General features: G+C 42.1%; 1 protein-coding gene across 1 annotated transcript in view; it reads left to right on the forward strand.

The window, feature by feature from the left end:
• The window catches only part of tmtc2b (transmembrane O-mannosyltransferase targeting cadherins 2b), a 176,895-nt gene extending 159,977 nt beyond the window's left edge, over positions 1-16,918 (forward strand). The window contains exon 12 of the mRNA XM_039000635.1: positions 13,890-16,918. Coding sequence (XP_038856563.1) covers positions 13,890-14,069 — 180 coding nt within the window. The 3' untranslated portion in view covers positions 14,070-16,918. The remainder of the gene's footprint in view (positions 1-13,889) is intronic.
• Positions 16,919-26,756: the final 9,838 nt, after the last annotated feature.

Raw genomic sequence — 26,756 nt, forward strand, 5'->3', positions numbered from 1 at the left:
CCAACAGAAATGTTTCCCGTAGATGTAAACATACAACATACACAATTTACACCATTTGCCCACCATGTTTATGTAACATAGAGTGTAAAAATGTTGCAAATAGTTGTGTGCTTTCAATGGACTATCTTGTATTTGTGAGTCTCAAATTCCCACCATTTTAGAGCAGAAAAAATCCTTGTTATTGTCATGATGTAGTTCAAAGGATTAATAGAGACAGGACACCAAAGAGTGGAAGGTGAAGTGTGGAGCTCATTTCTATAATTCAGTGCTACTAAAGGTGAATTTAGATAACCCATGTTAGGAAAGAAAAAAGTCAAAAAGTGTACGATTCTGGATTTTTTTTACAGCGAAAACATCTGAAACCCTTAGCAGAGGCACTCTGGAGACAAAAACGACAGCCTGGCCAAATGGAGAGGAGGTGATGAGGGAGGGATAAAATGGACAATCGTAACATCAGTAGCCTATCAACATACACCTCACGATGTGTGCTGCGCACATACACACACGCCACACTCGTAGCCTAGTTTGAGCAGAATATCATCTGTCGGGCAGCAAGAGCACGCAGCTCAAACAACTGGTTGTCCCTGGACTAGTTTACAGCGGTAGGGTAGTTCAATTGAACTAGTTTCTCATAATTAATTAAAATAATTCATCAGTGATTTGTATTTCCTGCAACTTTCTGAAGAGGTAACGCCTGTTTGTGAGCGCCCATGTGTGTTGTGTTGCCAGTTAGCATACCGAAACAGTCATTTCTAAGGCTTTCCCCAAAACCCTTCCCAATTAAATGTTGACTCCAAAGTCGGCCTACCTGGCAGAATGATATCATGATGATTTGTAACCTATCAAGCGGGTGGTCATTTGTTCTTGCAAACTCAGCCATCACATGTACATTAGGCCTACTGTACATTGTACAGTACAGAAACACCACTAGCCAAACATATGGTGAATTAAAGGGCAACTACACCCCTCCCAATGTAGAATTGCAGGAAATTAGCTTCAAAATAACATACAAAATGCTAAAGCCCCTAAATTAAGCTTTTGGTGGTGTATTTTATTAATCTTAAGGAACAAATGAAGGCTCCAGTCACCATTTTAGCATTTTTGATATACCATGACATTTTAACAATTTGACCGCTGACCGTCTGTCACGCCCTGACCTTAGAGAGCCTTTTCATGTCTTTGGTTAGGTCAGGGTGTGATTTGGGTGGGCATTCTAGTTTTCTATTTCTTTGTTGGCCGGGTATGGTTCCCAATCAGAGGCAGCTGTCTGTCGTTATCTCCTATTGGGAATCATACTTAGGCAGCCTGTTTTTCCACCCTAGTTTGTGGGATGTTGTTTTTGCACAGTAGCTGTATAGCCCTGCAGAACTTTACGTTCTTTTTTTCCCTTTGTTGTTTTTTGTGTTCATTCAAATAAAGTATGATGTATGACTTTCCACGCTGCGCTTTGGTCTCATTCCGACAACGGACGTAACACCGTCGTTTACATGTGAATAAAAATTCGGAGCATGTCGGGAGTGTGTTAGAGGCCATTGTTTGAAATTCTTTCGGGAGAATCTTAAAGGTCTCATCAGTTCGATCTCCTTTGACACGAGCAAATTATAAGACAATCACCACAGAATGCAGGGTGTTCCCAAAGCATACTTTTTGGTACCCACGTGGACAGAAAGTGAATGCAGTGTTGAATTTGATGAAATGCAGACGAAATCATCATTTGATTTCTCCTCCATAAAATGTTGTCGGTAACAGTGCAATGCATCAGATTAGGGGAGTCCGGGGCTGTGCGTCACACTTTTACAAAAAAAATTTCACCAGTAGGCCTATAGGATGAGACTCTTTTCAACATTATTAGAAAGACCAAGGTCTTGGGTTGAAATGGCTTCCCTTTAGTCCTTATAGCTTATTCCAAAATGGGAGATCTTACCTATCAAAACACTGTCTACTTGAAATAAAGAAATGAATGTAGGCCAACAGAGTCTTAGAAATAGCCAGGTTATTTTGATTGAACAATATTGTTTCCAAAATTAAGCAGTTTATACTTTGTAAGTATAACTTATTATATAACCATCTCCAACTGAGCATAAAAGCAAGATTATGCTAATTTCCACTTGTCTTGACCTAGCAACTTTGAAAATAAGTTTGAAATATAGCTATCCCTTTCCTCATTCCAACAAACAAGTGTTCATGAATATCTGACTCCCATAGTTCAAACAATGAAAATACCAAGACTATACTTTCACCTCCCATAAAAACACACAAATTCCCTTCACCTCAAAGTAGTCACACATTTTAACCTTAAAATGACTAGACTACACAGCACCCTCTAGATTGGGAGTAACAGACTAAACTATACTGTGAAAACCAACCTATGTAACATAGAACCCCGGTGTCCCCTATTCCCCGTGCAGTTAATAGAATGCTTATTGCGCTGTTTAATCCCCCATTTTGTTAGAAGACCAGCAGAAAGTAAAAATGTGAACATTGGTACACTCAGGTGAGTCTCCATTATTAGGCTATCATAGATGGAGTTAAGGCAAGCATTTTGTCCAATAAATGAATGACTTGCATGCACACACAGGCACTCCCTGCTGTGAAGACATCTTATTATTGTATAGGAGCTTCATTCTTCTGGTGCTCAGCGGTAAATATGAGAAAAAGATAGAGCGTAATGCTGAAGCTGTGCGATCCATCCAAGTGTTCCTGTAGAAGTCATATCTAAAATTAGAATCTTTCACACTGAGATGTGTGAAGACGTGAGAGGTTTCTTGTGTGTGATGCTTGAAGTGTAAAGTAAAATGTCAGAACATTGGCTGAGATGCAGAGCAGCACGATCATCTGTATCTTCTTTCCTACGTGGTTGTCTATTTCAGGAACAGATCGTCATCATTTTCACCTCTTAGCATCCACAAATAATGTATGTAAACATGCATTTGATGCATCCAAGTCCAAAAACAGAGGCAGTTTCAGCCCAATGGGATCAAATAGTTGGGACGCCTCCTTTGCCATTTGGCCTGCTTACAGTGGAGGCTAGATACTTATTGAGGATGTTCATCCATCTTCCCCAGTATTACCCTTTGTTCTCTCTGATGTGACTTGACTTGGACCATGTTCCTGTCTATCTTCATTTGTCATTGCATGCTATGCTTCAGCCTCTGTATTGCTTAACTGCTTGACTTTTCAAATGATATCCGTGTGTCCATTCACTTTGAGTAGGACTGGATGATTGGCTTAACTCAAGGGCTTTGGTGCCTCAACCCTCCCCCGTCTCCTTCTGTCCAGAGACCAGCCTATTAGAGGCCTGCATAGGGCACCATAAAATGACAGCATCTGCAGTCTTTACAGTTGTCAGGCCAATTAGATATGGTCCCTATGCTTTCTATTTACAGTGGAATTAAGGAGGTTTATGGCCGGTCATTGCTCCCTCCTCATCATACTCCCATGGCTTTAAGCAGCTGTTTCTTCTGAGGTCCGGCGAATATATTGCACATCTGGTGGTGCTTCTGTCACGACTACATGCCAGAGGAAAGGGTAGCGTAGGGTGGGCGGAGGGTCATTGGGGCGGGAAGGGGGATCTTTTGAAGCTCGGCTGGAGCAGGACTAAAAGGAAAAGCAGGAAGAGCAGTAGAATCCCTACCCAGGAGTCCTTGCACACCATTCTCTCTAATGTGGAAGTGTCTTGTGTGAAGGCCTGTGATGCTATTTCATTGTGTTCAGCCAGATCTTCTCCTCTTCTTCTCCAGGGGTCACAGCTTTAACTTCACCTGATTATTCACTCCCAGACAGCTGGTTTCAATTTGTCTTCCTCAAGAAAGTTAGTATTTAGAATTTTAGTATTTTATTAGGATCCCCATTAGCTGTTGGCAAGGCAGCAGCTACTCTCCCTGAGGTCCAAACAGGTCTACATTACATCAAACAAAACATTGTGCATTATACAAATTTACATTGCTCCAATATTACATTACTAAGAATAATGTGTGTGTGTGTCTCTTCACAGTCCACGTTGTGTTATGAGGTGTTGTTTAATCTGTTTTTTAAATCTGATTTCAATGCTAGCTTGAGTTATCTGAGGTGAAATATCATTCCATGTAGTCATGGCTCTATACACTGAGTGTACAAAACATTAGGAGCACCTTCCTAACAGTGGTGGGCCGTCAGGGCCTGCAAGGCCTTCTCTGCTGGCCTAAACATCATCAGAATATAATTTTTTTTTAAATATATTTTCCCACAAATATGTATTAAATTATTCCCCAGAGTAAGAGTTATACTCTTCATTTCATAGCTTTCCTCTTGGTTGCACTGCTTCCAGCCCCAGGTTGAGATTTTGAGGGCTGGTCTTTATGTTAGATCTTTTATCCAATCATATTCAGCCATCATGTGTTGCCAGGGGTCTAAAATCTGCCCTCAGGCCTTCAGAATCAACAGTGCGGGCGCTTGTAGCTTATAGTGAATGGAAATTAAAATTTAGTGTCAACCAATCAGCTTTAGAGTTGGCTATTGTACGCCTTCTGGCTGGCTCCAGTGTTACACAGGAGCCAGCTAGCAGGCGTAGTGCGTGCACGTCTTTTGATTGGATTACCAATATTGAGAGGCAGGTCCTATGGAGATCTAGGAAACTGAATTTGATAAACGAATTAATTCGCGTACTACTAAGCTGTTTTTTCAACCCACAATGGAGGAAGGAGGAGAAGATATCGATTTGGTCGAGGATATAATTATAACGCCATTCTCAAGACGAACTTTTCAAGAAAAGTTAGACATTGTAAGGAGAGGTCGCCCGACGCCACAAAGCCTGTCACAGGCGGGAAAGTGCTTCGTTCGCTCGCCACTTTCAAAGTTTCAACTACGAGCGCTGTCAATGGCTCACAGGCTCCTAACAAGCAATGGTGCTTTTGAAAACTTTTGGGGACACCGGAGTGGATCGACAGCTCAAAGAACAAACGCGCAGGGCAACGGAGCTGCACAATGAAAAGGTGAAGGGAAATATTGAAAAGACTCATTGATTGTGTCATGTTTTTGGGTGAACACTGTTTACCCAAAAATGTCAATTTGTCAATTTCAAGGTGACGCAACGCCTGGTTATACTGCGTTTCTGTCTAAATGTATAGTTTCTAGAGCCATGGCATCATAATGAGGTGGATTAATTCGGGTGGGACTGTGTAGTACATCACTGAAGGCCCAGGCCCCAGGCCCACGGCACGCCACTGCTTCCTAATATTGAGTTGCATCGCCCTTTTACCATCAGAACAACCTCAATTCAACAGAGCGTCCACAGGGATGCTGACCCATGTTGACTCCAATGCTTCCCACAGTTGTGTCAAGTTGGATCGTCTACCATTCTTGATAGTCCAGAAGAAAAAGAAACGCACACCTATTTAGGCGAGGTGCTGGCTAGCAGAGTAGAAAACTTGAAAATAAAGGAGAGCTGCACACTCTAGGAGCTCAGATGCAAAAATGTAATATCCAACGTTTCGACAGCCAAGCTGTCTTCATCAGGGTATAAGGGTATATCACGGTATATATACCATTCTTGATACACACAGTAAACTGTTGAGCGTGAAAAACCCAGCAGTGTTGCAGTTCTTGACAAACTCAAACCGGTGCGCCAGGCACCTACTACCATACCCCGTTCAAAGTCACTAAAATCCTTGTCCTGCCCATTCACCCTCTGAATGGCACACATACACAATCCATGTCTCAATTGTCTCAAGGCTTAAAAATCCTTCTTTAACCCGTCTCCTCCCCTTCATCTACACTGATTGAAGTGAATTTAACAAATGACAGTAAGGGATCATAGCTTTCAGCTGGATTCACCTGGTCAGTCTATGTCATGGAAAGAGCAGGTGCTTCTAATGTTTTGTACACTCAGTGTATAGTACTGTGCATTTCCTAGCCTCTGTTCTGGCCTTGGGGACTGTGAAGAGACCTCTGGTGGTATGTCTTGTGTGGTATATATGAGTGGTCTGAGCTGTGTGTTATCCGATTGAACAGACAGTTTGGGAATTTTAACACGTCAATACCCCTCTCAAAGACCTGTAGTGTTCTCCCCTCTACTTTGAGCCAGGAGATATTGATATGCATGTTGTTGATATTAGCTCTCCATGTACATTTAAAGGCATACTTCGGTATTTTAGCAACGAGGCCATTTGTCTACTTCTCCAGAGTCAGATGAACTAGTGAATATCATTTGTATGTCTCTGTGTCCAGTATAAAGGAAGTTGGAGGTAGTTTGGCGAGCCAGTGCTATCTAGCATCAGTGCAAATGACTGGAAGTCTATGGGTACCTGCTGTGTTCAGGCCTATGTTCATTTATGTATGGAAAGGAATGAAGCCAGTTCGTCTTATCTAACGCACAGGCAAAGTACCCATCCAGCTCCCCTCTACCTTGTGGCCTTTTGGGCATCAGTGATGACAAGAATTCATCTTCATCAGATGAACGCTGTCTCTGTTGCTCAAAGTCAGTTTGTCAGATGTTCTCAGACCTAAAAACGTGTCTAATGTTGAGATGAGTCCATGTCTAGTTGTACTCATTGTGTAGACTCACAGTTATATGCACAGTTAGACTTACTGAGTCTCTGGCTTTTATATGAAGGTTATCCTAATTTACACAAAGTACAGTACATAGCTAAAAATCCTAGGTCTAAATACTGTATGTCATGACCAAGCAGGCTAGCTAGCTAGCTCACTTACAGTAGCTAGCTCGCTCACTTGCTGACTTTAGCCTAATGTTGTTAGCTAACCCAGATAACTTTCATAGCTAGCTAGCTAGCCACCACCACTAATAGTGACATTGACATGCTAGCCGTATAGTCTTTCATCATCAGGTGGTGGTTAGCCATGTAGCTAACTTAGCTGCAAGAATATCTTGCTAACATTAGCATGCTAGACAACTAAGCTAATGTTAACGTCCGTAAGTTAGACTATTAGATAACTAGCTATACTAGCTGATAAAGCCATCCATAGGGAAATGTTTGATTTTGATCATTCATAGAAAACTAGCAAGTTATCTTACCTCTACAATGTTTCCTGAAGTTTGAAGCAGAGTTTTTGTAGGCTGCCACCTCCGCCATCCTGGATAAGCAAAGCTTGCATTGCATGGCCTCTCCTGTGCTTAAAGGAGAACTGGTCACAGTCACAGTCTCCTCCATCTCCATAGAAACCTTTCCCCTCTTTCACGATACGTCTTGAACTAAATTAACTAAGACATTTGATTTGATTGGTCACTGACTAAACAACGATGAGCTCTCGCAAACTTTCCTTGCGCTCATATCTACTATTGTGGATAGCCTACAAAATTGTACTCTGTAATGGATGGTTTTAAAAAGGTAGCAAAGTACAATACTTCATTCAAACATAATTAAATACTCAAAAAAGTACAAGTACTCAGAAAAGCTACTCAATTACAGTACTGAGAGTATTTGTTACTTCCACCCCTGATTGATTGGCATATGGCTGAAATTGGAGCCACCTACTGTGAGTCCTCTGACTGTGGTTTGGGTGACTCCTCCACCTCTCCTCTGAGTGTATCAGTCAGGCCAACAGTAAGTAATACAGTGGGCATCTCCATTGGTGATGCTGGGAATTTCACCTCACACACAGTGGAACCACTCCAACACCACAGACGAACAGTAACACACATGGTATCACCACTACCGATGTGTTGCCCTTTCGATTAACAAGTTCAGTGGGTTTTTTTCGGTGTGGTCCGTTTATGGTTACTATTTCTCTGGGGTTTGACCCATCAATTTCAGGGTCAAAATTACCATGGTCATTTAGCCATGAAATCTGGCTGCTCATGTGATCTAAACGTAGAGAAAATATTTTACTTCTTCTGCTGGGAATATTGCTATAGCTACAAAAGTACCAGTCCTGCAGTCCGTGGTTACCAAAGCACTTCTAAGATGAAATCCCAAATGAATTTTTGTCTGACAATTAACTGCTTTAACACACTGGAGTCAGCAAGAGTGGGATTTCCTGGTCATGCCAGCCTTTACTTTGGCCCCGGCCACTGTAGCGAATATGTTTTCTTACAGTGCCCACGGAAAGTATTCAGACCCCTTGACTTTTTCCACATTTTGTTATCTTACAGCCTTATTATAAAATTGATTTTTTTTTAAATGTATCCTCAACCATCTACACATAAATACCCAATAATGACAAAGAGAAAACAGGTTTTTAGACATTTTTGAAAATGTATTAAAAGTTTTTAAAAAACAGATATACCTTATTTACATAAGTATTCAGACCCTTTGCTATGAGACTCGAGATTGAGCTCAGGTGTATCCTGTTTCCATTGATCAGCCTTGAGATGTTTCTACAACTTGATTGGAGTCCACTTGTGGTAAATTCTATATATAGACATGATTTGGAAAGGCACACACCTGTCTATATAAGGTCCCACAGTTGACAGTGCATGTCAGAGCAAAAACCAAGCCATGAGGTCGAAGGAATTGTCCATAGAGCTCCGAGACAGGATTGTGTGTCGAGGCACAGATCTGAGGAAGGGGACAGAAAATGGCTGCAGCATTGAAGCTTTAGGGACTGGGAGACTAGTCAGGATCAAGGCAAAGATGAACGGAGCAAATGTAACGGATGTGAAATGGCTAGCTAGTTAGCGGGTACGCGCTAGTAGCGTTTCAATCAGTTACGTCACTTGCTCTGAAACCTATTAGTAGTGTTGCCCCTTGCTCTGCAAGGGCCGCGGCCTTTGTGGAGCGATGGGTAACGATGCTTCGTGGGCGACTGTTGTTGATGTGTGCAGAAGGTCCCTGGTTCGCGCCCGTGTCGGGGCGAGGGGACGGTTTAAAGTTATACTGTTACATTGATGCTGTTGACCCGGATCACTGGTTGCTGCGGAAAAGGAGGAGGTCGAAAGGGGGGTGAGTGTAACGGATGTGAAATGGCTAGCTAGTTAGCGGGTACGCGCTAGTAGCATTTCAATCAGTTACGTCACTTGCTCTGAAACCTAGAAGTAGGGTTGCACCTTGCTCTGCAAGGGCCGCGGCCTTTGTGGAGCGATGGGTAACGATGCTTCGTGGGCGACTGTTGTTGATGTGTGCAGAAGGTCCCTGGTTCGCGCCCGTGTCGGGGCGAGGGACCGTCCCGCCGCAGCCTTTGTGGAGCGATGGGTAACGATGCTTCGTGGGCGACTGTTGTTGATGTGTGCAGAAGGTCCCTGGTTCGCGCCCGTGTCGGGGCGAGGGGACGGTCCCTCGCCCCGACACGGGCGCGAAGCAGGGACCTTCTGCACACATCAACAACAGTCGCCCACGAAGCATCGTTACCCATCGCTCCACAAAGGCCGCGGCCCTTGCAGAGCAAGGTGCAACCCTACTTCTAGGTTTCAGAGCAAGTGACGTAACTGATTGAAATGCTACTAGCGCGTACCCGCTAACTAGCTAGCCATTTCACATCCGTTACACAAAGTACAGAGAGATCCTTGATGAAAACCTGCTCCAGAGCGCTCAGGACCTCAGAGTGGGGCGAAGGTTCACCTTCCAACAGGACAATGACCCAAAACACACAGCCAAGACAACGCAGGAGTGGCTTCGGGACAAGTCTCTGAATATCCTTGAGTGGTCCAACCAGAGCCCGGACTTGAACCCGATTGAACATATCTAGAGAGAGCTGAAAATAGCTGTGCAGCAATACTCCCCATCCAACCTGACAGAGTTTGTAGCGTCATACCCAAGAAGACTCGAGACTGTAGTCGCTGCCAAAGGTGCTTCAACAAAGTACTGAGTAAAGGGTCTGAATACTTATGTAAAAGTGATATATCAGTTTTTTGTTTTTATAAATTAGCAAACATTTCTACAACCTGTTTGTGCTATGTAGTTATGGGATATTGTGTGTAGAATGATGTGGGGGGGGAAAATGTAATCCATTTTGGAATAAGGATGTAACCTAACAAAAGGTGGAAAAAGTCAAGTGGTCTGAATACTTTCACTGTATGTCTGTTAAGGGACACGTGGGGCTGTCTAAGGGACAATGGGATTATTTCACAGGCAAGTTTGATGTATTTATCAATTTAACACCTCTTATGAGAGGAGAGGCGCTATTGGACATAGTGTTCCCATATAAATTCTCATGCATGTATCATCACTCATCCAACCTTGGCACTGGAAAAACAGAGATGATAAGTTTCCTAGACTGGAGCAGAACAGCCCAGGGCAGAGCTGAAAACGATTGTTACTGCAGCTAGCACAGCTCAGACTAGTGTGGACAAAGCAAGACAAATGGCCAGACAATGGGAGAGTGTCTGTGGTTTTAATGTCCACGCCTCCAGGAACTCATTCATGACTGGATGACCAAAAATGTCTTTAGTCTCCATGACAAAATAAGTATTTTTGGTCCTATACCTTCAGACTAATGCTTCTAGGTCCTGGGGCTACTAGGATAAGACAGATGTATTATTAGCTAGCAGACAGCACGAGAGCCTGTTGAAATTACTAGTCAAGCTTGTTATTTTATGTTATTTTATCGATTACAACATACAAGTTGAAAATTATTTTAGTTTTACAGTCAAGACATGCATTTAGTTTTAATTCCAGAGATTAGTTTCAACTTCAAATATTTCACAAAGCCCCTGTTGTTTATACAAATGTGCATAGTGGGGTATGTTTAGAAATCTGTAAACCTTGCAGCATTTCCCATTGCGTATATAGTCACTTTTTCCCTGCCGTGCTACAGTATTGGCAGCAGCATCACCCCACATTGTTTTACGGTCTAAGGCTTTTATAAACTTTTGGGGAAATTTGCTAAAATGTCAAACCTTGACATAAACACGTGGCGTTTCATGAGGCAAAGTCCTATGGGTCATAATTACTTATGAGTTATTCTATATGACTTCACAGGCCATTATTGGTCATTTTATTGAGATGGGTTACATTTCATACTCCTGTCTTCTCTTTTTCTTGTTTCTTTTTTACAAATGGTAAATAATAAAAACAAACAGAAATCATCAATGCCCAGTTTAGGAATCACGTGTACGGTAGCACGTGTCATGATGCTCATGAATACAACTAGTGTTATTTGTTCCACAACATGCTGTCGAGTCAACTTTACATTCAAAACAGTAATGAATTAACAAAATGTAAAGCCATGTGCTATTACTCAGTAACAGTCGCTTAACTACACAAGTACACTTCTGCTCTACTCCTTCAGATAAAATGGAGATCAGATGTGAGATGTGATACACTCCCATGGTCTCTATTTAAACTCCCAGGGATTATTTAGATGGTGCTCTGAACACTTGCACTACTTTCCTACTATCCCGGGTGACACATCCCTTGGACTGGTTCTGGCATTTGCCTCTTGGCATCAGCAGGAAAATACATTATAATATGTTAATCATGTGTCCCACTTCAAAGAGCTGGGTTGAATTGTGGATATACCGCCCCAAACAGGCCACAGAGACATGGAGAAGTCCTGACACAAAACTCCCCTCAGAAGGGGACTACGGACTGGGCAGTCCGGATTGCTGGTCCAACAGCATCACTACTGTCACAATATGGCTTCCAAGATGAAACGATGTCCCTGTTAAGTGGGACTGTTTTAGTTGAAGGTCTGAAAAATGACTACTTATTCCTATTGGCTGACTCATTAAAGGGGTTAAAGCCCTTGGTTGAATTAACCTATCATGACATTTGTCCTCAGTTTTGGCAATCAGACATTATTGTAGTTGGTCAACAGAAAGCATGTTGTGTTGGGTTTGCCATAAAGAGAAAGTAATTGTTGTTCGCTGTTATCTTCTGTCTTTTCCTTTTTTCTCTTTAGTTCATTCTCTTGGTTGTTGGTGCATTGGGGGGTTCTTGGGGGTGGGGAATGGAATTCATTGTATTTTTTATTTTTTATTTTTCTTCTTGGGGGGGACTGTGGGAGGGGTCTCGAATGGTTGAGGGACAGCTATTGGGGAACTGTGGGGGGATCTTGGAGGGTTCGGGTTCATGTTTTTTGGCCTGGTGGGAGATCTGTCAACGTGCACTTGAGCAGGGCATTGACCCTGGATGCTTCTGTGTGTCACTCTGAATGGGAGTCTGTTGGATGACTGGTATGGTGTAGTTGTTGAGCGGCTTCATTGCAAGTATATTGTATGTTTCCGATATTCTATAAATAAATAAATAATAATAATAATAATAAAAAATAAGTAATTATGACCCATAGGTCTTTGCCTCATGAAACGCCATGTGTTTATGTCAAGGTTTGACATTTTCACAAATTTCCCCAAAAGTTTATAAAAGCCTTAATTTCTTCTCAGTGTGTGTATAGAAGTAGAGCTTGGTTTCCGGCAATAGAATGACTCCATTCTAGTCAAACAAGCTTCAATGTGATTAAAAATGTCCTGCTACTTTTTTCAACTTTAATCAATGTCCTATCAATATTCTCGGAACTTGTTAGTGTTAGACTGTCATGCCATCTCTTTTGAGAAGTACTTTCCTTAAAAATATTGTTTCGGGCCGTCTAGATTCATACATGAAGTACAGTATCAGTCAAAAGTTTGGACACCAATTCATTCCAGGGTTTTTCTTTATTTTTACTAATTTCTACATTGTAGAATAATAGTGAAGACATCAAAACTATGAATTAACACATATAGACTCATGTAGAAACCAAAAAAGTATCAAGCAAATCCAAATATATTTTAGATTTTAGATTTTTCAAAGTAGCCACCCTTTTCCTTGATGAAAGCGTTGCACACTCTTGGCATTCTCTCAACCAGCTTCACCTGGAATGCTTTTCCAACAGTCTTGAAGGAGTTCCCACATATGCTGAGCACTTGGTGGCTGTTTTTATTTCACTCTACGGTCCAACTCATCCCAAACCATCTCAATTGGGTTGAGGTTGGGTGATTAAAATGTGTTCTTAACTGATTTGCTTAGTTAAATAAAGGTCAAAAAAATTTAATAAATACAAATAAATTGATGTTTCAGCATGATAATGCACGGTCCCATGCATTGATCTGTATACAATTCCTGGAAGCTTAAAACAGTTCTTCCATGGCCTGCATACTCACCAGCCATGTCACCCATTGAGCATGTTTGGGATGCTGTGGATTGAAGTGTACAACCGTGTGTTCTAGCTCTCGCCAATATCCAGCAAATTCGCACAGCCATTGAAGAGGAGTGGGACAACATTTCACAGGCCACAATCAACAGCCTGATCAACTCTATGTGAAGGAGATCTGTCGCGCTGCATGAGTCAAATGATGGTCACACCAGACACTGACTGGTTTTCTGATCCATGCCCCTACCTTTTTTTTTTAAGGTATCTGTGACCAACAGAAGCATATCTTTAATCCCAGTCGTGAAATCTGTAGACTGAGGCCTAATTTATTTATTTAAATTGACTGATTTCCTTATATGAACTGTAACTCAGTATAATCTTAGAAATTGTTGCATGTTGCGTTTATATTTTTGTTCAGTGTAGATAATATGACATAACTTGTCTCCTTTTCTTTTTGTATTATTCTTTTTATGGTTCTCAGCCTCGGGATGACGTGATGTTCTAGATGTGCTTTGCAATTTATTCCTCAGTCTAACCAGAGGACATAAGTGTTTTAATGTGCTAACAGCTCTGGTACTCTGACTGAGTGGTACTGTATGAGACTGTTACTCTCCTGCCTCTTCTGCTACTGTCTCACTAGGTCTGACTCTGCTCTCGGCAGTCTACTCCACTCTCCACTCATTCTCTTGCATATCCATCTCTGACTGTTAGTGTCTGCTATTACTGAAGAGACCATTCAGAGTGACATTTAACCAATGATTTTGCAATACTTCTAGAAGAAATGGTGCTATAAAGAACCAAAAGGCACCGTACTTTTTTAGCAGTGTAGCCTTCTGTGAGATGTGCTTCTGAGAATGACTGAACTGTTCTGTCCTGCCCTTGTGTTCCAGTATCCAGCAGCCCTGATGAACCTGGGGGCCATTCTCCATCTCAACGGGAAGCTGCAGGAGGCGGAGGCCAACTACCTGCGAGCGTTGCAGCTGAAGCCAGACGACACCATCACCCAGTCAAATCTGCGTAAACTGTGGAATATCATGGAGAAACAGGGCCTGAGGACAATGGGGCCGTGAGTTATCTCACCAGCCAGTCAGCCATCTGTGCAGCAGGCCTGGGGAAGAAGTGGCCCGCTGCTCCCTTGGAGGAGACACTGGGGTAGTGAGGATGGAGGAGGACAGCAGAAAAAGGCACAGGACTGCAGAACGCTCCTTGTGACTCTTCACTACTCCTCAGGCCAGGAGTAGCTTCCCTGGTAGGCTGTCCATTTGGAGGAGCACTACCTTTGAATAATGTCTTCCTGGAACTTTGTCCAAAATGTGTGCTCTCCCAGGGTCTGTGAATCTCTACCAGAGCACTTCATTTGAAGTGGGCCATAGGTTCATACTTGAAGTCTTGTGATTAATTAGGAATTTAATTAGTTATAGATGCTTATAAGATCATGTAGGACAACATTTGTCCTGGGGCAGAGTCCCAAGGCGCTGCCCTCCGAAGCAGGAACACTGCAGTAGAAGTTACGTTTTTTTCTCACCGTCGAATTAAGTTTTTGGTCTAATGAAGTTGTGTTCATTGGCTTCTGTGCACATTAGTGAAACTCTTGGCATGATATAGGAGATAACAGCTTTATCAATGAATTCTCAAATTGAACACAACTAGTGGTGGCCAGGATTGATGAATCATTCATTGTGATTGTTTATGAGATTTCACTGATTTCACATGTTGTTGGACATTGAGAACTACAGCTTCTGCAAAGAGATGTAGCAGATTGTTGAGCATCGTTGAGTGATAAAAAAGGAACCCACTGATCGATATTGTCTTATAAATAACACTTCCACAAGAGTAAACAGATACCGTATAAATGGAACATGTGCCCTCAGGGTACAGTCAAGGAGCGCTCTGAGTATTTCCCACCCTGAAACATATGAATCCATAGAATATAATTTGCCAAAAGACACAGTGTTAGTTGTGAAAGAAAATACCAATAAGATAGTTTGAAGGAAAGGTGAAATGAATTTGAACTGGAGTTTCTGTCATTATTCCCTAACTCTATTATGCTTTTTCTATCTGAAGGCGCAAAACTATTCCGTGTAAATGTAGCAGTGAATTTCAAATTGCTTCGCTAGGCTTGTTGTTTCATAGAGTGACATAATATGGCTCCTGTGTAGGTCAGAGCCATATATTAAGATGAACATATGGCTCTGGTGTAGGCTACTCATGTCTCCTTGGATAATTTACTTCGAGGAAGGTAGCTAATGTGTTATGAAAGGAAATGGCAAATGACCTTCCCATGGTACTAACATTAGCCCCCCATCAGCTGACATGCTAGTTGGAGAGTTGGACAGCAGCAGAGAACTGAAGGCTTCCCCTCCCTTCTCAATACATACTGTACTGATGTGTGCTGATGACCGGTCTTTAGACATGATAAGAGGACAGTTGGAAGTCATTGTTGATGTCTGAAATCTTATAACCAAGTAGCAGTCAAACCGATGCACTCCATTACATAACAATGCACAGCCATAGTTTGTCCGAGGGAATCTTTTCATGTAATATTGCTTTGTTTGAAAATGTTCCTTTTCTTTTATTTGTATGTATATATGGATTTGAATATATACAGTAAAAACCTACATACAGTATAATAGACAATAGTCTGACTTGCAAGGGAAGGTCAGTGCCCACCCAGCAAGTTCAGTATCTGTAAGATATGAATCATTTTTCCTAGCGTCAAAACATCATGTTCTCTCACTCTTTTCAGTCTTAAATGTCAATATTGTATATATTCTGTGTAGTTTACATCTACTTGGTTGTTGTCATAAAAAATAATTTACCACCGTTTATTAACTGTGTCTCCAACTTGGAAGAAACTTTATTTTGGAGAAACAGATAATCCCGCTATGACATTTATGTTTATTGTAAAGAAGCCCACAGCCACCGAGCGGTTGAATATTTGTAAGTTATTTCTTTGTGTTATCTTGGCATATAAACCAGCTGGCACTGTGTTACATTTTCAAGTGTATGTTGAAGATAAGTATTGATCCATTTCACTTTATGAAATGTGATATACCTGTACACATTTGTCTAAAAGACTTTTCCTTGCGATTCTGACTGAAAAAATACAACTATTTGATTCCAATTTTTGAACAGAAGTATCTTAATTTCACTAAAATATTGCATTTGACACAAAGAAAACAAAGTTCATGATAATTGAAATGACTAGCAAAAAAGCCAAAAGTATTTAAACATTGCATTTTCTTGTGCTGTCCACTTCCCTACACAGTGACCCCATCCTCAGAGGTCATATCCAGTGCTTTATGGAGTTGTTCTTTCTTGAACATTAAACATGTATGAGCCCTTTTCCACTCTGTACGTAACCTCTGTTCTCATGTCTGTCTGTCAGTCTTTTGAAAGCACAGCACGGCAGTCTGTCTGGCTGGAGCTCGATAGCTCTACTGGTTCTTACTGTCGTAACGGTTGTGTATGTCTCGACTGCGTCAACACTGTGGTGTATTTAGCTATGATCACCATGTCTATCTGTCTGATATAATGAAGTGTTGAGCTAGGTTATCACCATGAAGTATTCTACCCTTACACCTTCTCCCCAACACCACCATCCCCCATCACAAGTTGTGCTAATTTGTCTTGTGTATAAAGTGTTGATGAACAAGCGAGAGTGTGTGTCTGAAGATGGAAATAAGTGTTTCACTCTGTGTCTCTGCTCAGGGATTTCAAGCGGTGAGTTGTATTGCAGACTCATGCTCACAGAGCACTCAGAGTTTCTAAAGTTATATTTTTGGAAAGTTGTATTTGTATAAATGATCAAGATTTGTAGCCTTTGCTTTTTGTAATATAAAAAAAAAAAACATATGCCAGAATAGACTTTCCCAATGTTTCTTTTTTCCCACAATAAAATAATGGTGTTCTGCTTTCATCAACTGCCTGAGTGTTTTGGGGGGGCCGTTTTGAAGAGTTTATTTTACATTTATTTTAGCATGTAATACTTAGCCTAAGAAACACATTTCCCATGACTTCCCTCTACTGAATATACTGATACAGTATATACAGTCCATACTCATATTTGCCTCATATTCACAAAGGGTATCAGACTTAATGGGGTGGTCTTGCAGACTATGGAACGGGTTTTACAAGGCATTTAAAGTTCCGCTGCAAATTTGCTGAAAATGTGTCATAAAATCTACTCAAATGGACCTCCTGCTTTCATCTATGTACAACACAAAGGGGATGTAAATATTCCCATATGGAAGGGAAGGGTAACACAGTGTCTACATCTGGCCTGCGCGTCTCGCCCGCTCCTCCCCCGCCCCATACCTCGGCCCTGACAAGCAGAAGGCCCTACCCAGTAACCCTTGTGATGTTTCTCACATGTGTGCGTCTGGTCCGCTCCCATGATGTGAACACCCCATGGTGTCCAGGGTTCCTTATTGATTCAGAATGTGATGTGCGAAGCCCATTGCCATTGTCCATGTTGGATCATATTCTACCAACACAGGTGTGCTTCTCTTATCGTGACAAATCATGATCAAACATGTCAGATAGCAGGGCCGTGGAAGCACGCACCAACTCAATGAAGTGCTCTTATTTCTTACCATTTGGTTTAACAAGCACGGTTGTTCCAGCCCCTTTGCGATGCTAACCATATGATATGGTTGACTGCGACACCGTTCTAAAAATGCACAGGCATTTAAAATACATTATGTGCATGTGTGGTGACTGCAGTTGGAGTGAAAGCCTATGCTGCGCTATGTATGCCAGTTCTATTGTAGCTAATGCTCAAAATTAATTCAACCATGTTAATCCATTTCCTCACTGCCAAAAAGCGAGGTAATAGTTCTGAGATGAGAGGAACAGGCACACATGAAAAAGGTATTCACACACAATATCTCCACATCATAATATGTCCTCATTGCCTCCATAGCCTACCTACCTACACTACAGGTGTTTATGTACCACTAATAACTCCATTATTAATCCAGGGATTATTAGCATAGCATTACAAGTTGAGGACATATGATGACAGATTGCATTCGGTAATGACATAAGGATGTTATGGTCAATAGCCAATAAGAGTAAATACAGTATAAGCCACTTACTATGAGTGCTCAACAGGTACTGATGCTCTTTGTCATTTTTAAGAATAAATTGACTGTCCGGTGCTGCCAAATGGGACCTTTTGTATGCATACCAATATGTTAGCCTTCAATTCTAGCCATGCAAGAGGATCACAACGACACTTTAAACTTTCAAATAAAAAAGGTCTGAACTTCCATCACCGAGGAGCACATCTCATGCGATCTGATTTCCTGCTTCCCGATCAATAAATGCACATTTTTATCATGGCATTAAACATTAAGTCATGGATTCCCTGGGTCCAGAACTCAAGGAAATATATCACATCTGTCTTCCATTTTCATGACCTACTTCATCATGTTACGATATTGCCTTTTGCATCCAGAGGAGTCCGAGCTGGAAGACAGGGGCTTACCACTTCCTTATGTGGGTATTTTTCTTATTATGTTGTTATATGGCAAATCTGCAAGCTTTTATCAAGCAAATATTTTGCAGAATGTGCCAGCGACCTATCAGGGCTTTGATCTGAGTGGTTTGGGCCAGGCACTCGGAGTGAACGTGCGCCGTCTTCAGAGCGGATCGCTGTGCGTGACGCAGGGAAGTCTTTCCCTTTGTACTCAACAGCCATTGTAATTGCGTGACAGAAGAAGCATTAGAACGAGGATTAGACACGAAATGCTTGCCTCAACAATAAGGCATCTACATGTGCATCTCCAAGACACCGCTTCATATTATTGAAGGGGCTTTTTTTAGCTTCAGGAAATTGCATCTCTTTTGCATTTCAATCGAATGCTTTTCTCAATGCTATCTGTACCACAGATCAACAACAACAAAAAAGTCAGGCCCTGCGGATGAAAGGTGCTGGAATGATGGGAGGATAGTGTGGCCCTTTCTTCCTCTGCTTTGTCAGAACAAGCAAAGTACAAGGAAACCAACTGAAAGAAAGACGTGTTTTGAACAGTTGGCTATTAACATAAATAGTAGTTATTGTCTTAAATGCATGTGAATATAGTCTTTGCTGGAGTCACATGAATCTGTGGAGTTATACCTGTAACAGTGTTGGGGAGTAGTGAACTCCATGTTGTTCAACTAGTAATTTAACAACGTTTTGCAGTAGCTTGGTGGTAGTTGAACCAAATTCAAATCTTGGTAGTGTTTTCAGTAGTTAATTACTTCTTTGCCATGTAGCTAACTATTGGAATGACACACTCGTTTTTTGCAAAAATAAATTACTGGTGAAGTAGGCAAGAATTTACTTTCTTTTTCAGTATCAGACCTGTGTGATTCTCACGAGAAACATAGTTTTGGTTTAATAGGATAAATTAACATCTGACTTACAATTTGTAGTCTATGATGTTTCAGACTAAGATATAATCATTAATCACAAAGTAGTGTGAATGTAGTGAACTACTTTTCAAAGTAACTCTGTTAAGTGTAGCTGTAATGTAGCTTAACTTCTTCCAGTGTGAAGTAATTGGTAGCTTGGTAAACTATATTTTCAGAGTAGCTTCCTGTACCTATAGCCAAATGCAGCCTACTTTTGACATTTCACAGGCCACCATCTGCTTAATAACTTCTGTACAATACTTCCCTTACGTCAAATGAATCATTTTAGCTGAGAGTAGAGGAGGACTAAGTCTTTCCTTAATAGGGCCTTCAGAATCATCTGGCAGGGTATACTGTATTTGAACTTGGGCGGCCGTTCTCATAGCTTGGACCAGAAACGAAAAGTGACACTGCAGGTCTTTACAGATACAACGATGAGAGAGGTATCTTGTCTATGTGCCGGTCTGTTCATTGTCTCGTTTATTGTTTTGCTATGACTTATTTCCCTACTTCACTGTAAATAAACGTGTCACCTTGGGCATTGCACAGTCACCATCTTGCTGCCTCCTCACTGAAACCTCCACCTCCAAGAGAACCACTTCACAATAGCATAAAATAAATTAAACATAAGCCTTCTGGCTACACAACGTAATCAAATTAAATGTAACTGTAGCTGACTGATTCTCAAGACCACAAATAAAAACAAACACATGTAGAATAACGTGAGCCTTAATTCTCATTAGCCTCAGGCCATAGGTTACTTAAAATAACCTGATAGACCTACCCGGTAACAAACAAGCAAAATAATTAGCATGTTTAACTTAAAAAAACAATCTCCTAAATGGGCTCTCAAAAAGCACAGTGCATCAATCAGACGGTTCCTGATTTTCGTCACACGTTGGCCACAGACAGCGAAACTCTCTCGGCCTCCATGGAGGTGGCCTGAGTTGTAGCGAGCCTCTCAAACAGGTGCTGGATGTATTTTGACCTGTTGTTGGTTGCTTCGAGCAGGGAGAATTCCTTAGACAAGATCTTCAGCAGATCGGTTTCCTTTTTTGTTCTCTCTCTCTCCTCAGCGCTCTGGGATTCAGGAGGTACAGTACCTATGGGTATGAAATATGAAAAGAAAAGATGAATTAATAAAATGTAAAAACAGCCACGTAGCTTAACCCATTTTACATAAAAGACAGACAGGACAAACCAATTTAATTTATATTATTAGCCTAATAGGCATACCTTACAATAAAAGAGAAATAGTATGTCAGCATACCTAAAGAAGGACATTAAGTTCTTCTGCTTCCTCTCCACGAGCATGGCCTCGATGGCACCTCGAACCTCTCATCCCGTCGGCTTTGATGATGGTGCAGTCCAGGTGGCACAGTGACTCCACGTCCATCTTCACCAGTTTACGGCAAGTACAGAGTTCGATCAGCAGCTTCAGTTGTGCGTCGGTCAGGGCTTGTTCACAGCCCTGTGCAACCTTCCAACCTCACGTTCCCCTGTAGCTTGTCATCGCTAACTCCCTTATTTGCGAAAGTGACGTGCAATCCTCCTAACTTTCTCCACTGTGCTGGGCAGCTCCCCTCTGAGCTCGTATGTTCCTCACACTCCCCATCTTCCTCTTCATAATCAGCATCATTCTTATCATCACTGTCACTCGGGGCCAGGGGTTGCGCTTGAGGGCAGTATATTACAGTCGGTCACAGTAGCACAGCTGTAGCTCTGGAACAACAAGTTTCCCATACATTCACCTTAACTGATGCACCATCTGTAGTGCTGCACACAATGTGGTCTTGCATTGTGAGGTTGTATGAGGCCAATTGCGCAACCAACATCTCCTTCACCCTTTCACCTGGCAGGCTACCTGGGAGTTTAACCATCCCCAGGGTCCAGTACTCTTGGAAGGTATGTATATTTATATTCATCAATCGTTTTTTCTGGCTGGAGGTGTACTCATTTATGGTTAGTGAGAAACGGATGGCTTTCCTCACCATGGCCTGGAACTTGTCGGCTAATCTGCTCTTCTCTTTCTCGGCATATCCTCCCACCAGTTGTGATATGTCCAAGTGATTATTGGGGAGGGTATGGCCATCTTTTTTTGTGCTGATCTGATGTAGTTATTGTTTGCAATGGCATGGTAGGAGAACCTGTCGCACGCAGCTATTTCTGATATAATCGGCTTGAGGTAGGACTCCATAGTTCTGGAGTGTTTTGCTGCTGAAGCCCCCTCTGCACCTACGGGTGTAGACTTGAATGTCTTATCAGTCCACTTGTTGAACCGCCTGCACATTTTATCCGGTGCTCGCAGATTTTACACTCAGCCTCGGTGGCATGGATTTTGATAAAGCTTTCCCACTGGTCACAAAGTGGTGGAATCAACGTTGTCCCAACGTACTGTGATGTGGACTCTAGGTGGAAAATACATTGGATTTGATCTCCAATTAAAATGAATATCGATATTTACTGATATCCAGTTTATCTATAAATTAATTAAATACAGTTAAATAAATGTTAAATAAAGTTAAATAGTTAAACAGAAGCTTTTCAAAATAAAAGCTTGAAACTATGTCTAAAGCCTGGTCACAGCCTGAGGAAGCCATTGGAAAAGGAATCTGGTTGATACCCCTTTAAATGGAGGAGGGGCAGGCAACGGAACAGGGATTTTTCCAAATAAAAGGCACTTCCGGGTTGGATTTCCTCAGGTTTTCACCTGCAAAATCAGTTCTGTTATACTCAGAGACAATATTCTGACAGTTTTGGAAACTTTAGAGTGTTTTCTATCCTAATCTGTCAATTATATGCATATTCTAGCATCTGGACCTGAGAAATAGTCCGTTTACCTTGGGAATGTTATTTTTCCAAACATAAAAATTCTGCCCCCTAGCTGAAAGAAGTTAATAGGGCAGTAGGCTGCAATATGTCCCGGTCGATTACAATTGTAACAGATAATAGGGTTTCCGGAAACCTCGACCCCCGGTCCAGGTTTCCGGCTTTTTCCTTAGTGTCTCGGCCCGATTCTGATTCTTTACTCATGGCCCCACGCTGCTCTCTTCCCCCTCCACATGTTGGGACAGTCTTACCCTGTCCGCTGGTTCGCCCAGACCTGGGGAATGGGAATCTTTCCTCCTGTGCCTGCTCAGCAGTTCCTGCCGTACAATACTGTTCAACCAGGCCCACGAGATGGTTGGCGGAAAGTACCTCGTTCTGGCCAACCCATCGTCGCACTTCTTGGGGTAGACCTCGCTGAAACTGGTTGAGTACGATGGTCTCGACGATCTCGGCGGATGAACGGGTCTCCGGTCGCAACCATTTCCGTGTCAGGTGAATCAGGTCAAACATCTGTGTTCGGGGGGGTTGTCCAGGTCTGTTGGCCCGCTGGTGGAAGCGGTGTGCCCTCACAGTATCAGTCACTCAGTCTAGTCAGAATCTCTCCCTTTAGTTCATCGTAATCCTGTGCATCTTTCAACTCTTAGGTCGAAATACACTTTTAGAGCGTCCCCTGCCAGGTATGGTGCCAGAAGCCCTGCCCATTCTTCTTTCGGCGACTTCTCCCTCTCTGCCGTTCTTTCGAAGGTGGTAAGATATGCTTCCACATCATCCTGCGTTGTCATTTTTTAAAGAAAATTATTGGCCCGCCTCTGGGTATTTGCAGCTGGTAACTGAGGCCCAATTTGGGCCGCTAGCCCCTTTAGGCCTTCTCTTAACTCCCGGGTGTTTCTCTGTTGCTCCTCTCTGAGCAGCTGGTTGGTGAGGTGCTGGACCTGTAATGTGTCCTGATACATTCGCATTGCATCCTGATGAGCTATTTGTTGAGCTCTAGTTGACTCTTGTTGGGCAGCCGCCGCTTGTAACAGGGCATGTATGGCTCCCTCCATACTCATTTTCCTGAGAAACTGTCCTAACCAAACAAAGCCACAAAACAAATAACCTGACTCCCCTTTGGAGTGCTAACTGAACTTTTTTTTCTTCTACTTAACCAGCGGTATGGTTAGTCCATGTGCCCGCATTCTCCACCACGTGTGGCAAACCTCTTCAAGGTTAGGAGCGTTTGTCACAAATTAAGTGGAAACTGTCAGCAGAATCACCCCAGAGTGAGAGTTCTTTCGAACAGGACAGTACCCGTGTGTTTGTTTCTCCATCCTGGTCCACCCAGGCCGCAGGCAAGGTCAAGGATAGCAGGGTTCGGTACACGAATCGGGTTCTCGGTAGGTCCAGGTCCAAACGCCAACAGGTGAGTCCAAAACAGTCCAGCTCATACACGGTAAATCCAGCCAATATATATTGTCTCTTTCTCTATGGTTCATAGATCCTTCCAGCCCTCTCTCTCTCTTCCTGGTTTGTCTTGACCCTTTATCTGTGGGTCGGCTCCACCTTCTGAGAGTTCCCCTTGCTTCTGGGAATTGTAGTTTTGGCAGTCGGCCATTTTTTGATCTGTAGTTCTGATCGGGGCGGCCATTTTAGTGATCGGGCAGAGCTCGTTTATTAGTTCTGCTCTCACATATCTGCCATTTATCACTGGACCCCCTTCGTTGCCACAGTACTTTTAATGGAATTTCAACTGCAATCCAGGTAATTTGGTTCTGCTATTAGATGAAGGACAGTGATAACATGTTCATCTGTTGTATAAATTAACAAAATAGCTCACACTGTATTCCCATTTGAACTTTGCTGTGCTATTAAATGGCTGAAAGGGCAGTGAAAGACATTTAGCTGAAAACTAAGCCCAAAACTCAGTCATTGTTTTTCCATTGGAATTTGGTTGTGCTTTTAGAATGGTTGAAAGCATATTCAACTAACTTTTGCCTGTCTTTTTGAATGGGTGAATATAGGTTGTAATCTCATTTATCAGCGTCTCAACCAAATATTACCAAATTATCCACATTAAAATTATGTGGTGTTCCCAGTGGGTTGCTACACAGACAACATTTTGGGAAGGAAGTAATTGGAAGCAGGTTGGCCCAACAGTAGCTCAAAAGTTGGAGCCATTTTTATTACCGTATTAACTACCTTTCAGTGACGCATCTACAGTTTTAGCATAAACCATGCGTGCGCTTTGAATTTATGGCGACTTTGTGTAAGTAAATACGGTAGGCTACTACAATGCACCCTGAGTGTTATTGAGCATGCAGATAGCAGAGCAGCGAAGGCCGAAGAAGACAGATTTAGACATTGCATATAATTTAACAGTTCCATTTCACGTCACGCTGTTCATAAAAATCATTTCTTATAATTTACAGATTTCTTAACATTATTTATCCCGGAAAAAGGGAGTGTGTTTGGGGGGGAAATCTGGGCTAATCTCTTCCTATTTACAAGCAGAAACTCAAACAGGATTTACCTATGACTCGCTCCGTTAAGATATAAGAATCAGAGATTATACTACAGGACTGCTTTGTTAGCGCTGATTGGAACGCCAATAACATTGACGAGCTAACCACCTCCGTCACCGGCTTCATTAGAACATTTATTTAGCGACGTTGTCCCCTCGGTGAGGAGGGCTGGTGTCCCCTCGGTGTAGAGTTTGGTGGAGGGCTAGGCCCCTTAGTTCCAGTGAAGGGAAATCTTAACGCTACAGCATGCAATGACATTCTAGACAATTTTGTGCTTCCAATTTTGTGGCAACTATTTGGGGAAGGCCCTTTCCTGTTTCAGCATGACAATGCCCCCATGCACAAAACAAGGTCCATACAGAAATGGTTTGTCGAGATCGGCGTGGAAGAACTTGACTGGCCTGCACAGAGCCCTGACCTCAACCCCATCGAACGCCTTTGGGATGAATTGGAAGGCCGACTGCAAGCCAGGCCTAATTGCCCATAAATCAGTGCCTGACTTCTTGTGGCTGAATGGAAGCAAGTCCCCACCTCAATGTTCCAACATCTAGTGGAAAGCCTTCCCAGAAGAGTGGAGCCTGTTATATAGCAGGAAAGGGGGACCAACTCCATATTAATACCCATGATTTTGGAATGAGATGTTCGACGAGTAGGTGTCCACATACTTTTGGTCGTGTGATGTATCTACCTCCATCACTCCAGTATCCATGCACATTGTAAATATCGTATCGGAACTGACCCTGTAAATAGTATGCTTTCTTACTTATTGTGTTCTTCATATTTATTATTATTTTAATATTTTCTTGTAATACATTGCTATTGATTATTGCATTGTTTGGTTTTGAGTTTGCAAGAAATGCATTTCACTGTACTTGTGCATGTGACATTAAAACTTGAAACTAACACGGTTTCCGCCATTCACCCATAAACCTGTTCTATGTCTGGTCATGACAGGAATGACAAGAATTTAAATACACTTTCATCAAGGCCTCACTTTGTATTTTACAACCATCAAATATCAATGTCATGAAATAAAGGCATGAAATGCACATAAACACAATCAGGTAATACAAACTTATAATTACCATGAATACACAATTCAATAATAAGTGCAGGCACATGCCTAGAGCATTAAAATAGCCTCCGTGTGAATTGGCAACATTGCATTACCCAAAACCACAGGATATTTGGCGCTCCTGAATGCACCTCTGTTTAACGGCTCGATTGACGACAGTGGAAGATGGAGGCAACGGAAGTTTGGTAGGCTATGAAGGTGAAGGTGTGTCGAATGAAGTTGTGGAGAATGCAATCCAAAGAATTTAACAAAAATGTATACCATTTTAGTGGAAGGTCTGTTAAGGTCTACGTCTGTTAGTGCCTTGTTTCGGGTTGGAATGTGTTTTTGAGATGAAAATATGTTCTTGAGAGATCTGTTTATCATCTCAAGGAAGGTGAAGAAAGCCTGCCAATAAACCCCAATGAAGAAGAGCTCTGTTTGACAGCCGAGCACAGCAACAACAACAAAAATAAAATGTCACCTCTTCAATTAGCAGGAATGACACCTAATACAAACTCTTTATCACATCTATGAAATAAAAATATAATGGGGAGCTTTTTGACCAGACCACTACGCCTCCTGTCTGCTTATTAATGAGACACAGAGCTTTCGATGGCAAATTGGCTTGCATATAAAAGCCAGAGCCGGCCTAGCCTGAACCTGAATCCTGCATAGAAAACAGCTCTCTTGTCATTGTGGCACCGTGTTAACAAGAGGCATTGTTAGTTCACAACAGGAGGCCCAACTTGTGTGGGTGACAGTGAATCGAACAGAATAATTGCTGATTTGTCACCTGCTGACATGCATAAACAGACAATGTTATATGACTAAAATTCATTCTGAACTTAGTCTTCTATGAAGAAATGTAAAAATGTGTCCTGGTAAGTCACACATTTCAACAATAGTCATTGTACAAGATGAAGCTCCTGAATAGAGGAGGATCTCGTATCATCAAAGAAAACAATGAA

The sequence above is a fragment of the Salvelinus namaycush genome, chromosome 9 (genome assembly GCF_016432855.1).
Source record: "Salvelinus namaycush isolate Seneca chromosome 9, SaNama_1.0, whole genome shotgun sequence".
Lineage (NCBI taxonomy): Eukaryota > Metazoa > Chordata > Actinopteri > Salmoniformes > Salmonidae > Salvelinus > Salvelinus namaycush.